The following is an 18336-nucleotide window of genomic DNA, read 5'->3' as shown; positions in this document are numbered from 1 at the left end:
ACCAGTATTAATGAAAACCTGTTTAGGATGGGAGCTAAGATAATGTTCAAAGGAGAAAAATGGTCTGTAGTAATATTAAAACTCTATCTCTGCAAGGGCCAGAATATCTGATTCCCCAATCAGATGAAGTTAATGGGCTACATCAGGTTCCTCTAAAACAGTGGTTCTCTACCTGTGGGTCATAACCCACATTGGAAAACACAGACGTTTATGTAACTAGCCGTAACAAGCCAGTAGCAAAATTACTGAAGTAGCAATGAAATAATTCTATGGTTGGAGGTCATCACAACATGAGGAACTGTATTAAAGGGTCAAAGCACTAGGAAAGTAAAAGCTTAATTGGAGCTTTGGAAAAGAAATGAAGATAAACATCACTACATAGATAAGGTTTCCCCTAACCCCACTCTGTTATTAGGGATAACTACAGGGATTATTAAAAAAAAAAGAAAAATTAAGACTCCTAAAAGATACGCTTAGACAACAACGAAAACATAGAGGTTTAGCCTTCAAGGACTATGGTCATGAATTTACTAGAAAAAGTCTATTTTTATATATTTTTTTAACATCGTTTTTTGTTTGCTTTGAAACAGGGTCTGTATATCCCAGGCTGGTCTGGAACTCACAATCTGTCGGCCTGGGAGTGGTGGAATTAAAAGGCCTGCGCCGCCACGCCCAGCTTATTCGTGTTTCCTTGTAAACTGAAAACCTCTTAAAACTACGATTTCTATCCTTCTTGCCTTGATAAAAGTATCAAAGCCAACTCGATGAAACGGAAGAGTTAGGGCTCAACCTTATTACATAGATTTTATTTCAATTAAATTTGGCAAATTAGAGAAAGCATCCTGGAGTCGGCTGTCCCGTGATTAATATGTAAAGTATTTAAAAGTGAAGGAAAAAATCCACACCACCAGTCAAGCAAAGAGAATTTTAAGTTCAACTCAAAGTAAACAAGCGAACAACTGAGTTAATCACAGTTAATGCATGCAATGGAACGGAACTGCAGAGTTCGCCAGAGTGGGGAGGGGCTGGCATTCTAGATTTTCTGGCCACTCTACTTCAGCGAGTCAATTTCACCAACAGTCCCCGAGCTCGGGCGGGCCGGATCTGAGCAGCGCCAGGCTCCAGCCCGCTGGACAAGGAGACGGCAGGGCCGCTTGGGACAGCAAGCAGCGCCGGGCGGACAGCAGTGGCCGCGCCAGGCACGATCCTGCTTTTGTTTATGGAGGCGAAGGCGGGAAGGGCCGCTCCGCTGAGGGACGGCAGCCGCAGCCCAGCCCGCGGGGCCGCCCATTAGGAAGCGGGCTCACCTTGGACATCATCTTCTTCAGCTGACTCTCGGACACCGCCATGGCGCGCGCCTCCGTCCCCGCAGGCAGAGGGTCAGCGCCACGGGGCCGCCCCAGGCCGCCAGACAATCGCCGCCGCCCCGCCCCCGCCAAGCAGGAAGCCGGCACGCCGTGCTTCCGCTTCCTTTGCGTCACTTCCGGGAGCGCCGCTCTGCGGCTGGAGCTGTGCGTGGGGTGGCGTCGGATCAGTTCCCAAAGTTGTGAGCGGGCTCGGTACTGACGGCAAATCTTTCGGCTGACCCCTAGCAAACCTTGTTTGGCAGGGTCCCACGGAAGGCCCTGGTCCTGCGCCACCCGCTCTAGCTTGTGGGCATTTAGGCGACGATGCCCGATGTCTCTCTTGATGTATCACATGCGTTTTTGTTACAGTCTTTTTAGACGCTCGAAAAAACCTTTATGCTGTGTTCGCCAGGGCAATAGTAAGGAGCTCTCTTTCTCAGGAAGACAGACATTAATTTAATTATTATTTTCTTAATAATTCCTGTGCACCCACCATAAAGATAGCACAGGTCTTTGACACAGGTTTATTTTCAAATTAAAAAGAATTTTCCCCTTTAAACTTCTGAGCCATCTCTCCAGTGTTAATCCCAAAGATGCAAAGACCCACAGACCCAAATCATCATGGCCAGATTAGTTGAAGCAAGCAATTAAGGCAATGTTTTTCATTTGTGTGTACTGGCTACCTCCCCCTAAAGCGGAGTGCAAGAGGTCAACCTTGGACACATGAAAAATAAGGGTTTTTATAGCTCAGGAGTGATGGGGAATTTGGTGGGCAAATAGGCAGGGTTACAGACATGGGCATAACAAATTGGTCATAACAACCTCCTGTGAAAAAAGGACTGGGTTGCAAGGTGGTCATATCTTGGACCAGGCAGTACAGAGCCATTTGTATGTAGTTAAGGTTACAGGTGAGTCATAGCCCAATCCTTGAGAAAGAGAGATTTAATCATAACTAGGAATGAACCTAGTTTGTCTTTACTATAAAATGGCTTTCAAGCCAGACAATGGTGGCGCACCCCTTTAATCCCAGCACTCTGGAGGCAGAGGCAGGACGACCTCTGTGAATTCAAGGCCAACCTAATCTACAGTAAATTCCAGGACAGGCTACAAAGCTACACAGAGAAACTCCATATCAAAAACCAACAACAAAAAGATGGCTTTCAAGCCTAAGATGGAGGTAGGCTGATTCATCACAAGCCCAATTTTCAGATCATAATTACTTTGTAGAATACAAGAGGTGGTATTCGAGCTAAGCTAAATTTCTGTTTCCAATAAAAGCTTGTTATAGGGACTGAAGAGATGGCTCAGCAGTTAAGAACACTTGGAGATCTGGCAGCGGGTTAGGTTTAGGTTCCCAGTTACAGGGGATCCCAGTGGCCTCGGTGGGCACCAGGCATGCAGGTGATGCCCATATACCCATCATCTTTATTCTTTTTTATTTAGTTAGTTGGTTTTTTGAGACAGGGTTTCTCTGTAGCTTTGGTGCCTGTCCTGGAACTAGCTCTTGTAAACCAGGCTGGTCTCGAACTCACAGAAATCTGCCTGCCTCTGCTTCCCAAGTGCTGGGATTAAAGGTGTGCACCACAACCACCCAGCATACCCATAATCTTTTTTAAAAAAAAGTTAGTGACATATCAACCATTAATCCTCATTAATTCTATAATTACAGTCACTTACAGTATAAGGCCTAGGATAGACAGTAGGGAAAGATGATACAGCTAGATGACCTCAGCATACAGTGCACTGGTATCAATTCCTTTCTAAGCCAAAAGTCATGGGCAAAAGGGGTCTAAAGTGAAAGGGAGTGGCATGAGTCCACATAGCCCATTCCGATAGGTAACATCAGCCTTGAGTAACGGTTAGTTGTATTCACACCGCCATCCACCCTGCTGTACCCACTGTTTTCAGGTTAAGTGTGCCTGGGAGCTGGAGAGATGGCTTGGTGGTTAAAAGCACTTGTTCTACAAGTATGAGGGCCAGAGTTCAGCTGTCACAGGGCATTCCTACCCATACCTGTAACAACATCTAAGCGCTGGCCTCAAGAAGGATGAAGGAGGATCACTGGGGCTTGCTGGAATCCAGCCTGGTAAAGATGTGAGTCCCAGGTTCAGGAGGAGACCATGCTTCAAAGAACAGGAGGAGAGTGATGGAGCAGGACACCGACTGCCTCCTGCCCCCCGCAATCTCTTTAAAAACACCCCAAAAGCACAATTTTAAACTTATTTAAAGTTGCAGATTACTTAGAAATGCCTTTAACTGGAGCAACTGTTTCTACAGCCTGGAGGAGTGCTAAGCGACACACGGCTTTAGTTTTCTGAACTAGGTGTAGTGATCTATGGTCCATAACTGAAGTCCTTGGGAGCCTGAGGCAAGATAATTAAAAGATCAAGTCCTGCATAAGCTATATCACATTACCCTGTTCCAAAAGTTTTCTTTTTTGGATTTAAAAAATATATATAAAGCCGGGCGGTGGTGGCGCACGCCTTTAATCCCAGCACTTGGGAGGCAGAGGCAGGCGGATCTCTGTGAGTTCGAGACCAGCCTGGTCTATAAGAGCTAGTTCCAGGACAGGCTCCAAAACCACAGAGAAACCCTGTCTCGAAAAACCAAAAAAAAAAAATAAATAAATAAAAAAAATAAAAAATATATATATATACAGTATTCTGTCTGCATGTATGCTTGCAGGCCAGAAGAGGGCACCAGATCTCATTATAGATGGTGGCGAGCCACCAGTGATTGCTGGGAATTGAGTTCAGGACCTCTGGAAGAGCAGTCAGTGTTCTTAACCTCTGAGCCATCTCTCCAGTTCTTTTCAAAAGTTCTCTATCTAATATATATCTCTATCTAATATATATTGATATATTAGAATATATCTAATATATAATATAATATGTTATATAATGTATATAATATATATTAGGATATATTCTAAATTATATCTGTATATAATTTAGAAACAACTGATAAAGGTCATTTTTTTCATTTTGCACTTGAATGAAAAAACCCTTTAATCTGAATATATTTTCTTTCACTTAATTAGACATCACACAGTCCTTTTAAAGTCAAAATTTATTTTGTTCATTATTTTTTATATTTAAGGAAAATAATGTAAACCAGAAAATGAAAAATACACCTTACAGTATCAAAAAGCATTTTAGTCCAAGCCCCAATAAAAACTATGAGGTACTGCATGATTTTGGAAAAATGAGAGTTGCCCTCTCCTTGTCAGATGGCAAGAAAAAACATTTTACTTAACACAGTATTTTTTTTTTTTTTCGAGACAGGGTTTCTCTGTGGTTTTGGAGCCTGTCCTGGAACTAGCTCTTGTAGACCAGGCTGGTCTCGAACTCACAGAGATCCACCTGCCTCTGCCGCCCGGCCTTAACACAGTATTTTTTAAATGAGGAAATAAATCTTTCACTAGTTTTTCATGAAAGCTTGAATTTCAGAACATAATAAGGTTAAAAAAAATCAGGATTTATAATGATGTGGGACTGAAACTTATCGGACGGTAGATATTACCTGGGACATGAGCATTACTGCAGAGCCTGCGCTCATGCCTCAGGTGAGAAATACGCAAACACTGTACACTTGCCCCCTGGTTTTGAGACTGACAGAATATAAGGGTTAATCAAGTCAACATCATCTAAACCATTAAGACACGTGGAGAAAATGAAAGTTACCAGACAGACGCGCTGTGATTATTAAGCACCAAATCAAGATGAGGTGGTGATGGTGCCACCTGATTTAATGGAGGAACTGCGAACAAAGACTTCTGTACTATGACCTTTTGAGGGTGAGATCAAACTCTAACAAAATACTTGGAATAACAGTGAGTTCTCAATAAATATCTGTTGTATTGGCATTTCTTTCTATAATCAACATAGTTCTTGGCAGTTCGCTGTTATAACATCCTGCAGTTGGCTTATTGTTCAAGAGAGTTATTAGCTTTTAGAAACTACGTTCCAGATGAAGCACAATGGTGGAGGCCTGGCCTAGCATGCATCAGACCCTGGGTTAGAGCCCCACAAACAGAACAAAACAAAACAAAAATTGTTGCTGGGTATGGTAGCCAGCACTCATGAGGCTCAGGCAGGATGATTGCTGAGTTAGAGACTAGTCTCAAAAACAAATGAAGAGAGCCAGGTGGTGGCAGCAAACGCCTTCACTCCCAGCACTCGGGAGGCAGCGATAGTAAAGATCTCTGAGTTTGAGGCCAACTTTGTCTACAAAGTGAGTTCCAGGATAGCCAGAGCAGTTAGACAGAGAAACCCTGTCTCGAAAAACCAATCAACCAACTGATGTGGGATTCCCCTCTGTATGCTGTGAGTCCCACTGGTTAATAAAGAAACTGGCTTGACCTGATAGGATGGATAGGCAGGGAAAACTAAAGTGAATATTGGGAGAAAGGAGGCAGAGAGAAGCCATTTAGCCTGCCGGAGACAGACGCGCTGAAACTGCTGTTAGGTCATGACTTCGTGGTGATGCACAGATTAATAGAGATGGGCTAGTTTTGGGTATAAGAGTTAACCAGAAATATGATTAAGCTATTGGCCAAACAGTATTGTAAATAATATAGTTTTTGTGTGATTATTTTGGGACTGAGCAGCTGGGAACCAACAAGCGGCCCTCCTGCAACAACCAACAAAAATAAACCAAAAACAAATGAAGAGAAAAGAAATTCTATTTTAGGAATTACTGAATTCCTAATTAGTTATCACCTAGTAGAAAACACTAAAACACATAAGAAATTGTTGTTTCAACTTTACCTTCCTATCTCGTATAAAAGGTCAGTAAAAACAACACCAAAATCATTTACAAAGAGCTAATGCTTACCTCCTCAACAACCCCAAGTTTTGTGGTTCTGGGACCAAACCAGGGCCCTATTCTTATCAGGCAAGCACCTAACTACTGAGGTACATCCCTAGCCTGTATGGCCAAGGTTTAACCCAGTTAAGTCTGGAGGAAGTCTTCCTCAGCACGTTACTTTTCTACTTCCTCAACATTGGCTTGTCAGTGTAACTGCCCAGAGTCATGACTCCTTTCTACCTCTCAAACCCCTGAGCTCCTCTCTGAGCAGCCTGGATTCCAAACACTCTGGATTTCACTGTACTTAGCACACTTGCACTCATGTGCTATTTTGTTATTGGGTTCCTCTGCTAATCCGTAAATTCCAGGGCTTGTCCCTAATCTGGGCATGCTCAGCAATAGTGTTTTCTGTTGTGAGAAGCCCCTAATAAATGCTAGCTGAACGACTAAACAAACAAACACCGTCTTTGGCACATACCACCTCTGCTTTCTGCTGAGTCTCTGGGGGTCAGGCTAATCAATCTTTGTAAAAAAAAATACTTTAAAAAAATATAGCCAGGTGTGGTGGTGCATGCCTTTAATCTATGAACTTGGGAGGCAGAGGCAGCAGATCTATGTGAGCTGGAGGCCAGCCTGGTCTTTAGTAGTAAGCTTCAAGACAGCTAGGACTACATAAAGACCTTGTTTAAAAAAAAAAAAAAACAAAAAAGCTCCCGTATGAAAATAAAAGTAATTCTTTCATAGTATCCCAAGCCTCAACTTTAGCTAGTGTCTTGTGACAGCTTGGCTTTTAGGCCTCTAGGCTTCCCCACAGCCTCTGTTGCTACCTATAAGAGTAGAGGTTGTACAGGTAAGTAACATCCTTAGAACCCAGCAATCTTAGACACCAAGGTTCAGTCTCCTCCTCTGTGATGAAGATAAATAGTTCCTACCTCGGCCAGTCTATGTCAGGACTCTACAAATAAGAGCTCACTATATAGGAGTTGTCACCTGTGTGTCACAACAGCCACCGTGTGTCGCAACTGTTTCTTCTGGGGTGACTAAGGCTCGCTCGGAAGCAGACGACCAAGGCCTCTCTCCTTTAAGAACAATGTTTTTTTGTGAAAGCCTCACATTTTGCTTTCAAAATATACTGCTCGGCTGTTACTCTTTACTTATGGCCACAGAAACACGCATCTCTCTTTTTCTAATAATACAGTTTTAAGATACATTTAAGATCTTTTAGCCCAAGAAGAGGTTATTCTAGAAATTTTCAGAAAGGAAGTGTCATTAGAAATTATATATTATTTTTCATATATTTAAAATTCCAGCCGGGCGGTGGTGACGCACACCTTTAATCCCAGCACTCAGGAGGCAGAGGCAGGAGGATCTCTGTGAGTTCGAGGCCAGCCTGGTCTACAAAAGCTAGTTCCAGGACAGGCACCAAAAACTACAGAGAAACCCTGTCTCGAAAATAAAAAAAAAAAAAAAAAAATTCCATTTAACCAATTTAAAGCATACTAAAATGTATGCTTTCTAATGTAAGTGAACTTGAAGAAGGAAGGTAAAACACTTTGCCATTATCATCAATGGGATGGTGCAGAAGATGCAAACAGACCCGTGAAGCTAGGAGTCTCTGAACGTACACCTGTCACAGGCTCTGTGCCCACCCTGCCTTCAGCTTACCATGCTCAGAATGAGTGTCCAGTAAGAACCTTTAAGGAGTGCACGTATTTCAGAACATCTCCAAAGTGCTAGGTGTGCTGAAGTTAGGACCAAACAACAGTGTAGGTATGTCAAAAACTCCACAAGAAATCAGATCCTTTCCCGTTCTCTGACTCCTCAAGGATTCAAATTACAAAGCTAACTAAGACGTTGTCTACTATAAAGGCTGTTTGTGAAATACCAAGTTGTGGAAGTTGCCAAAACTGTGTGTGCTGGCAAAATTAAATAAGCTTCCCCCTTCCGGTGACAGCACTCGGGCATCAGAGTCTCAGCTGTTGCTGGAGATTGTGGATTGAAGAGCCACTGTTTTGGAGTGTCTCAGTCATTGTGTCTTCTCCTGCTGTGCTTTTGATGACTTCGGACACTCCACTGGTTCCCAGGATGCACGGCAAACTTAAGAACACTTCATTATCTAAACCATAACATCCCTGAAATGAAAAAGTTGGGATTATAATAAAGCTGAATTATACAAGATATTAAAATCATGGGGCTGGAGAGATGGCTCAGCAGTTTAGAGTGTGTACTGCTCTCCCATAGGATCGGAGTCGTTCCCAGCACCCATGTCAGGCAGCTCACAACTGCCTGGAACCCCAGCTTCAGGAGTCATAGCTTTCATGGGCACCTGCATTTACTTGTACAACCCTTGCCAGATAATTAAAAATAATAAAAACAAATTTAAAAAGATAATGAAAAGAATTCTCCCTTGCTTTTCTAGTTATATTACAAAGTGATGGGGTTGGAGAAACGGCTCAGAGGTTAAGAGCACTGGCTGTTCTTCCAGAGGTCCTGAGTTCAGTTCTCAGCACCCACACAGTGGCTCACAACCATCTGTTGGGATCTGATGCCCTCTTCTGGCCTGCAGGCATACATGCAGGCAGAACACTATAAACATAATAAATAGATAAATCTTACAAAAAACAAACAAACAAAAAAAAAAAACAAAGTGATACAAGTTCAACTTAATTTGCTCACTGATTTTCTAAACTCAAGTTATGGCTCCAGAAAATGTCTGATAGGAGGAGCCTGGTCAAAGGTGCCCTCTTTGCAGGGAGGTAAACGAGCTGTGTGCAGTATTAGCAGGCTGGAGGCTAATCCAGAGATGGACAATAGAGTCCTTGGGGAAATACATCATGGGCTTTGGGCCCAGCCACACACTGCAAGTTATTTTACGTTTTCTTTCCATGTTGTTATTTCCCTCCTGGTGTTCAAGAAAATATGCCCCAGGGAGGCAGAGGTAGGCGGATCTCTGTGAGTTCGAGACCAGCCTGGTCTACAAGAGCTAGTTCCAGGACAGGCTCCAAAGCCACAGAGAAACCCTATCTCGAAAAACCAAAAAAAAAAAAAAAAAAAAAAAAAAAAGAAAGAAAATATGCCCCAGCATCTATGCTTCATGTCAGTTGTGTTTTGGGTAAAAGTTATGTTCTGGTAAAAGGCAGAAAACTGCCGGGGTGACTTGCTGGCTCAGGAAAACAGGTTACATGAACGCCTTCGCGACGCCCCCCAAGTTCTGTGGGAGTGAAAGGACAAGCTGCAGACTTCCCACAGAAAAGCACGTTCTGTGCTCACCCCAAAGCTGCCGGTGCCGACACCGCAGTACTGCTGACTTTACATTATTAATATCAGAGATACCAAAGTCTAAAACACGTGAGTGAAAATAAGTTACCTTTGCTAGAGTTGATACAGAATGCACCTTCTTTTTATTGTTTACAATAGTGTCCACCAGGTCAGCCACAGACAGGCCAACAGACCAAGATCTCTGACCCTTTACCCTCAACAGTTCCATGGCTCTAGATTAAGGGAGAGAGAGAGAGAGAACCTCAGAAAATTTAAGAAGTCTTGCTGATAATACAATTATGACTTAAGCTTTTCCTAAGATTTGAGAGCCACAGTTCACAGAGAAAACACAAATACTCCCATAGCATAAAAAGATGCTTACTGGCTGGGCGGTGGTGGCGCACGCCTTTAATCCCAGCACTCGGGAGGCAGAGGCAGGGGCATCTCTGTGAGTTCGAGGCCAGCCTGGTCTACAAGACCTAGTTCCAGGACAGACTCTAAAGCTACAGAGAAACCCTGTCTTAAAAAACCAAAACCAAAACCAAAACAAAACAAAAAACAGAAAACTAAACCAAACAGCAACAAAATAGAAGAAGTTATAAAGCAATAATGCACTCTTACATACCTTGTGCACTACTCTTTCCAGCTGTCACATGTGCTAAAACTCACAAGCGGAAGATCTACAAATCTACACTTTTCGACCTCTCCAGACCTGAGTGAGTACTATTTGTGATGGTGAAATAACAAGGGGTCTGAAAATAACGGCCAGGACAAGCCCCGGGGGGCCTCCAGATAAAGTGTGTGCACTGCACCCCCTCTGACAAGACTGGGAAACTTTGATCTTACCCTGACTCCCAAATGTGTTCACGTGTACTTAGTCTGTATCCATTTCTGGGTGCTCGTAGAGATGAGTTCTCTTTCCCATTAACTTAGTATTGGATGATTAGACATAAAGGAGGCCAACCACTGTTTAAATAAGGACATTGCTCTTTCCTTTAAATGTCTGAACGAGCTTGCAAAGCTCTCCTAGAAGTCCAGGACCACACAGCACTGGTCCTTGCTCCAGACTTCCTGTTAGCTAGTCCTGTTTACAGAAGTCTGGTAAGAACCTGCTGTGGAAACAGCTGCCATGTCAGCTATGAAGCACGGGACTTATCTAGATATTTGAAAATTTTCACCGTTACCTGCTGGACAGCTGTGCCAGAGAGCTATGACTCATTACCCCGTCTCGGCCATTCCATGAGCACACTAAAATTAAACAAAGAATTAGTTATATTTTGCCAATGATGTGTGACAATGACTGAGAGTGATGGCTGATGCTTTAAAATGCAGCCATCAGGAGGCAGAAGCCAGAGGACAGATCTTGAGTTCAAAGCCAGCCTGATCTACACGAGTTTCAGGACAGCCAGGGCTACACAGTGAAACACCGATTACGAAACAAAAATGGTGTGGCAACCAAGGGACCCATCTTTCTGTAGTGTCTCATCCTCCTAACAACAGTTACTTTCCCATTGACGGCACTCAACTTTCTGTGCTGGAATAAGAAAGATTTTGACCCTAAATCTCCTAAAAATGTAATCCCTAAAGTCTACACTGTGGCTTCTTTACCTGTTCTCACTCATCAGCAAAGATCCACAGGAGCCACCCTACTGTTCAGCTTGGAAGAGCTGCTAATTCAAAGAAAACATGGTGACCTCTTTTGGGATGGAATTTCTACAATCATAGGAGAAGCAATGACTTCCAGGCTACCTGAACCCTCTAACCGTTGTGTTCACAAGGCAATCAATCTGATTCAGCACAAACAAGCTGCAGCTTTTAGAGCATGATGGGACCTGAAACCTTCTTTCTGCCACTGCATCCGAGCATCCGAAGTGCCTACAAACTGGTTATCTGTGCTGCTTTTTTCTTTCTTTTTTTTTTTTTTTGGTTTTTCGAGACAGGGTTTCTCTGTAGCTTTGGAGCCTGTCCTGGAACTCCCTTTGTAGACCAGGCTGGCCTCGAACTCCCAGAGATCCGCCTGCCTCTGCCTCCCGAGTGCTGGGATTAAAGGCGTGCGCCACCACCGCCCGGCTTCTGTGCTGCTTTTTAATACTGGCCTGAAACTGTAACATTTGAACCATTCCAGTATTCATCAACATAAGGACACTTTTTAATATAAATCTGTTCAGAGTAGGCAAGCAAAAATACATTTGGCTATAGAAGAATACCTTATGTCTAGGATTCACATACTCTAATTTGCATTAAGAACAAACAAACACCAACAAATCAGACTATTTAGTGTTGTGTCAGCCACAAGGGACTTGGCAATAAGCGAATGCCACCCTTCTTCAAGCTGACTGAGTATAAGCTGCCCTGGCGCAGGGACCACTTGCTCCTCTTTTGGGTCCTCTCCAGTACATTTTCCTTTTTAAAAAAAATAATTTATTTAGCTTTTCTTTTTTTATGTGCATTGGTGAAAAGGCATCAGATCCCCTGAAACTGGAGTCACAGACAGTTTTGAGCTGCCATGTGGGTGCTGGGAACTGAACCCCGGCCAGTGCTCCTAACCTCTGAGCCACCTTTCCAGCCCCTCCAGTATATTTTCTATTATGGTGCTGAGGACAATCAACCCCACACACCATTCAACGTTATATTTGGTAACAACAGCGACAACAACAAACAGACTTGTAGTAGTAGTTGAGGTGACAACCACGGGAAGCGTCATGCCGCTCTTACACCGCTGGGGCTGAACCTAGCTCCTTGCTCGCTCTGGGCAGAGGCTCCACCACTGTACTCTACCCACTGCTGTCTCACCTCCAAAACAAGAGCAGCAAAACCCAAGTCCCGTTTTGCAAGTAAAAAAGAACACAAACCCAGGAACTGCGACACAAAAATATACATACGTACAGTGTTTTTGTTGTTCTTTTGTTTTTATTTGAGACAAGGGCTCACTGTATAGCACTGGCTTGCCTGGAACTCCTTTTGTAGACCAGACTGGCCTTGAACTCCCAGAGATCCTCCTGCCTCTGCTTTCTGAGTGCTGAGATTAAAGGTGTATACCACCATGCTGGGCCCAAGAATTTTAAAATGATCTACTTTGAAGGCTTATATAAGAATTATTTACTTAAGTTTTAATATGTTAACAATATTTAAAAACTGGGATATGGAGAACACTTGGTAACACTGAAATACAGTCTTACAGACCTTAAAAGAATAAATAAAAATAGCAAGATAGGTATGAGAAAAGATTCACAAAGAAAACAAATAATCAGAAAATTATGAGTATCGCTGCCAGTGTGCATAGTTAAGATGGGGCAGATGAATAAGTAGGAATTTCACATCCTTTTTTGTACTCAAATTTTTAAAAATTTTTGTTTATTTATGTACATGAGTGTTCTATTTGCATGCACGCATGGCAGAACAGGGCATCAGATCCCACTATTATAGATGGATGTGAGGCACCATGTGGTTGCTGGGAATTGAATACAGGACCTCTAGAAAAGCAGCCAGTGCTCTTAATCCATAAGCCATCTCCGATCCTTTATTTTATGATTTCCTTACTTTATGCCTACATCTGTGTGTGCATGGAAGCTATGCTGGAAGAGGCCAGAAGAGGGCAGCAGAGGCCCAGAAACTGGAGTTCCAGGCAGTTGGGTACCATGTGGTGCTCAGAGGCAAACCCAAGCCCACTGCAAGAGCAACAGGTGCTCTTGACCACAGAGCCGGCTCTCTTGCCTTGTGCATCTCACATCTTTTAATCTTTCCTCTCTATAAGCCCTGATCCATAAGTTAGGAGAAAAAATGTTTAGTGTTCAGATCTGCTTATCACACAATAAAGTAAGTTAGGATTCACTTAATTACTTCATTTTCTGTTTTACTGCCCAACCCTTTACATCCTGATGTAGATCTATCTTTGGTTAAGACATTTAAAATAATGCATTTAATCATCTTTATTTTCCAGTCCCCAATCTTCAAAAACAGGCTCCAAAAATTTTAATGAAAAATGCCCGTAGAGGACACAGGCTGTGGTTGGTCAGTAGAGGGCTCACTCAACATGTATGAAGGCCTGGGTCCGACCCTCAGTGCTGGGTAATCATAACTGACTGGTGACACACACGAAGGAGGTGAGGGAAGGAGGGTCTGAAGTTCAAAGGTCATCCTCAGCCACATAGCAAATTTAAGGCTATGCTGGGTATACAAGACAGTAAAATACTGTCTATAGGACTGCTCTCTACTATTACACACAAAACCAAACCTGTGCCAAAAGAGATGACACACTCCGTTCTGAGGCCCAGCCCCAGAACTGCTGAAATGCCACTGCAGTGATCTGCGTTTACGTATGATTTCAGTACCACAGTTTAAAAACAGCAGCTCTTGAGCAAATGTTCTGCTAACCATCTTACTTGGTGCACAACAAATGACTGATTTTTGGTCAAAACAAGGGGGTGTCAGGACCATTCATTCAACCCAAAATAGGAAAGCATTCCAAGCTGAAGGAGATGGCCATCGTACGAAGAACAAGCATGTATCATAGCATGGTGATGATGATACAACAGACACGAGGGACACACACTATGCTATTGCTTGTAATTCAGGCACAAACTCAGCTAACCTCGCTCTGGGAGAACTGGTCCTTACGCAGTCATGGAGGTAAGCAGGAACTAGCTAAGTGAATGGGTGTCCGGGGAAAGGAAGCAGCAGGTACAATCAGAGTGTGTGAACCACTGGAAGTGTACATCTGGCTAGCACCAAACACCTGGCGGAAGGGCGCTGAAGCTGAGAAAGGGAGCAGGAATAGAGCCGAAAGGTCTTGTTTACCCTCGTACTCCTCCCTGGCTGTGAATCACTAAAGAACTAGAAGAGAAGAGTTTTACTTAGACAATTCTGTTCTTATAACTGTCCCAAGACGTAACATCGCTCCACTTCCCAGTGCTCTTCCCTGTCTCCCTTTCCTGATTCTCACTCATCACGATCTTGGAACAACAATTCACTGAGTATTCACTATGGGCCAGGCACAGCATAAAATTTTTTTTTTTTGTTTTTTTGTTTTTTTGTTTTTCGAGACAGGGTTTCTCTGTGGTTTTGGAGCCTGTCCTGGAACTAGCTCTTGTAGACCAGGCTGGTCTCGAACTCACAGAGATCCGCCTGCCTCTGCCTCCCAAGTGCTGGGATTAAAGGCGTGCGCCACCACCGCCCGGCACAGCATAAAATATTTAAGTGACATTAAATGACAGCAAGAAAGAGCAAATCTTTAGCATCGATTTAGAGCAGCTCTCATTGGATAAATCACCCTCAGCAGCTCACTCATCCTTACTGGGCTCTGTATTTCCTCTTCTATACATTTAGAAAACAGGCGCTCAGTCAGGCAGTGGTGGCGCACACCTTTAATCCCAGCACTTGGGAGGCAGAGGCAGGCGGATCTCTGTGAGTTCGAGATCAGCCTGGTCTACAGAGTGAGTTCCAGGACAAAGAAGCCCTGTCTTGAAAAAAAGAACATTGGCTACTTGTCCAGAGGACCTGGGTTTAATTCCCAGCACCCATATGACAGCTCATTACTGTCTATAACTCCAGTTCTAAGGGATTTGACACCCTCACACAGACACGCATGCAGGCAAAACACCTCGCACATAAAATAAAAATAAATAAAGAGAAAACTACTTCTTCCTTCCCAGGATATTTATAAAATTTAAGTGAGATACCTGTATGAAAAGCACTCCATAAAATGATAATAATTAAAAATCAATTTTAATCACATTGCTCTTGTCACTTACGCAAAAATTATTACCAGTGGTTTCTTACATGCAGTCAGCAGAGGGAGCCTCTGATCCATTTCTGCCTTTAGGGCCATGTAAGGAAACCTGGCCATGTTTATATGCCACTGTGAGCAGGAGAGAGCCAGGGGTGTAGTTCTGTGGTTAGAATTTGTCTAAGTAATTACAAGGATCCCTGGAATGGATCCTAGCACTGTAAAAGACAAAACAAATAAGTCATCTGATTCTTCCTAGACAGTAAGCAGGACGATGGCCTGGGGCATATGAGTTACTTCCCTAGTGCTCACGAAAATCCTGACTGAGGGTACATTCATGAGTGCTTGCTCTATTAGGTTTCAAAGTCTGCACATGGATCTCTCTATATATTTATACAGATATATGTCAAATATTACAACACCGAATTTAAAGAATCCAAATTTGCATTCTCCTATATTCTTCTGTTTCTGGTTCTCAGTTGAGAACACAAGTCAGAAATACCACGTCTATTCCCTGTTTTCACTGCCTCTTGACAACAAACCAATCCTGGCTTGTGGTCACTCTTACATGAAGCTCCAGGCTTCCAGGAGATGGATCAGCAGTGAGCACCATAGTATCTTAGGCAACACAGGTGATCATTTTAACTTTCTGAAATAAACCCCTACATTTGGGGCTGGAGAGATGGCTCAGTGGTTAAGAGCACTGACTGCTCTTCCAGAGGACCTGGGTTCAATTCCCAGCACTCACATGGCAGCTAACACCTGTCTGTAACTCCAGGATCCAACATCTTCACACATAAGTACAGGCAAAATGGCAAAGTACATATGATAAATTTTAAAAAGAGGCATGCTATAAATCCCTACATTTGAGATAAAAGGCCATTTAATTTTTAAACAACCTACTTTTTAAGTAGATTTTAAGTTATTCTTGTTTAAAGAACTCAAATTCCATTAAATTATTTTTCTTCCTTCACCTAGACATACTAGATGAAGACATACTTCCTCTTTGTGACTTCTATAAGTTACTACACATATGAATGTACAAAGACTATGACGGAGGAATAGGTCAGGCAGTAACTACAGTACTGACTGCCTAATACATTTTAAAATGCTCTCATTCGGGCTGGAGAGATGGCGCAGAGGTTAGGAGCACTGCCTGTTCTTCTGAAGGTTCTGAGTTCAATTCCCAGCAACCACATGGTGGCTCACAACCATCTGTAATGAGATCTGGTGCAGAATACAGTATATATAATAAGTAAATAAATCTTTAAAAAAATAAAAATAAAATGCTCTTAGTCAACTCAATATTTATTATACATGAAAAACTTCTTCCTGGGGGGACTCACTAAATACATTATGATATATCCTATACTTGAAGAGAATGCATGAGCATCCATATCTTAAGGCCATCCGCAGGCAGTTCCTAGCTAGTGCCTCTGCCTGGTTCTGACTTCCCATTCCTGGGATGTTTTCTCTACTCTATACTAACTATTCAAATCCTACCCATTCTTCTAACACCTAGCTGCCTTTACCATCATTCGAGGCACTACAGGAACAGTATTATTCTTTTCCTAATAATCCCAACCCATGTCAAATGTATGTGTAAATGACTAGGTACCAATACTCAGTCAAAGAGTATCCTGTAGCTTGTCAGCTGAAATAGCTGGTATTTCCTTCTCTCTGAAACAGACTGTGTTCCACACCTCCCTTTACACGGCAGCTAGGGACATAGCGAGTAAGCGTCGACACTCAAGTTTTTGTACACGGGTGGAAGAGATGCATCCAGGGCAGCCACAGTGCTATCTCCTGAGCAGCCTGGCTTCCCAGCATGCAACAAGGCATAAAGGAAGGCATCTCAGATACAGAAAGCCTTCTTTTGGGAAAAGAAGAGGGTTTTGCTTTTGTTTCCATACAGAGAGCTGAAGTTATGCTTTTGTGATAGGGAGAGAAGTAATAGCTCATCTAAAAGGCCATGGGCTGAAAATTTGTTCAAAAAGAAAGAAAGAAAGAAAGAAAGAAAGAAAGAAAGAAAGAAAGAAAGAAAGGAAGGAAGAAAGAAAGAGACAAACAGGAAGCATGCATTTAGGAATGAAGACTGAGCTTAAAAGCAAAAAGTTGGATGTGGAGAGAGTAATGGGGACTTCTAAATGCTTCAGGTATTGAAATGCTTAAATGGAATATTAAAACTTTTAAATTAATTCTAGACTCCAAAATTCAATTAAAAATATAAAACTTGACAGAGGGGGTCTTTCCTTAAGCTCAAGGAAAACAAATATATGAGTAGAACAGGGGCCAAGTTGCAGCTCAGTGGTACTGTACCTGCCTAACACACTTGAGGTCCTAGGTTCAGTTCCCAGAAGCACACACACACACAACTGTGCACACATATGTGTTAACACACACATACATGCACAACAAATGATCCTCATGAAGGCTCGTTAATAGAAGGTACTCACTAAGCTCCACAATTCTCAGGTCCTGAACAAATCTGAATGTCATGACGTCAGAGAATCAGCAGGAAAATTAATAATGCCATACTTACCTTTGTTTTCTCCCTGTTCACCAATAACCCATACTTCTTTGCCTGGAGTCTGTGCCTTCAAAACATTGGTAATAATGTATTGTAATCTCTGTGAGTCCAGATTGCATCCAATCCCAATCACTCTATTTGTGGGAAATGTGCTCAGCTTCCATGTCACATAGCTCATGATTTCCACTAAATAATACACACAGAAAGAAAACTTAGAGATTTTTTAAAAAATGTATGCTTCTTACCTGCTCACAAGTGTCAGGAGCCGTGTCCCCCCAAAATTTACAGGAAGCACCGCCGTGAGGAGTTTTTGCAGAGGGCTTCACTTCTCAATTGTATTGAGAATAGTCTTATTGACCAAGCCTATCCCGCACCCAAATTAACTGTTAATAGAGAGTTATCTCTTAGCAGAACCTGCCTCACATTCCAAACTATCTAGACAACTAGGTGGGGTCACCTTGTGACTTCCTGACCAAGGAATCGTGACCTGGCCTAGGTGATGGGCGTGGACCACGTGGCAAGACCCCATGCCCCAGCCCCCAAGCTCCCCATTCAGGGGCTATATAAGCTGTAACCATGACTCTAATAAACGGAGGCTTTGACAAATAAGCTTAGCCTCCTTCCTGCTTATCAGCCTATGCCTTTCAGGTGGTGCCTCTCCGTGACCC

General features: G+C 42.9%; 2 protein-coding genes across 3 annotated transcripts in view; both read right to left on the bottom strand.

Moving 5' to 3' along the window:
* Positions 1 to 1441, bottom strand: part of Tsg101 (tumor susceptibility 101) — a 32158-nt gene extending 30717 nt beyond the window's left edge. For both annotated transcript variants that reach the window (XM_057756663.1, XM_057756664.1), the window contains exon 1: positions 1308 to 1441. In XM_057756663.1, coding sequence (XP_057612646.1) covers positions 1308 to 1349 — 42 coding nt within the window. In that variant the 5' untranslated portion in view covers positions 1350 to 1441. The remainder of the gene's footprint in view (positions 1 to 1307) is intronic.
* A 3025-nt stretch (positions 1442 to 4466) lies between these two features.
* Positions 4467 to 18336, bottom strand: part of Uevld (UEV and lactate/malate dehyrogenase domains) — a 37617-nt gene continuing 23747 nt past the window's right edge. Inside the window, exons 9-12 of the mRNA XM_057756578.1 lie at positions 17681 to 17854; positions 10598 to 10661; positions 9523 to 9646; positions 4467 to 8287 (exon numbers count right to left, since the gene is read on the bottom strand). Of these exons, the coding sequence (XP_057612561.1) occupies positions 8120 to 8287; positions 9523 to 9646; positions 10598 to 10661; positions 17681 to 17854 (530 nt within the window). The 3' untranslated portion in view covers positions 4467 to 8119. The remainder of the gene's footprint in view (positions 8288 to 9522; positions 9647 to 10597; positions 10662 to 17680; positions 17855 to 18336) is intronic.

Source organism: Chionomys nivalis, chromosome 23, assembly GCF_950005125.1.
Source record: "Chionomys nivalis chromosome 23, mChiNiv1.1, whole genome shotgun sequence".
NCBI classification, from domain to species: Eukaryota; Metazoa; Chordata; class Mammalia; order Rodentia; family Cricetidae; genus Chionomys; species Chionomys nivalis.
Note: the sequence above shows the minus strand (reverse complement) of the source record. Positions and strands in the feature narration are given on the sequence as shown.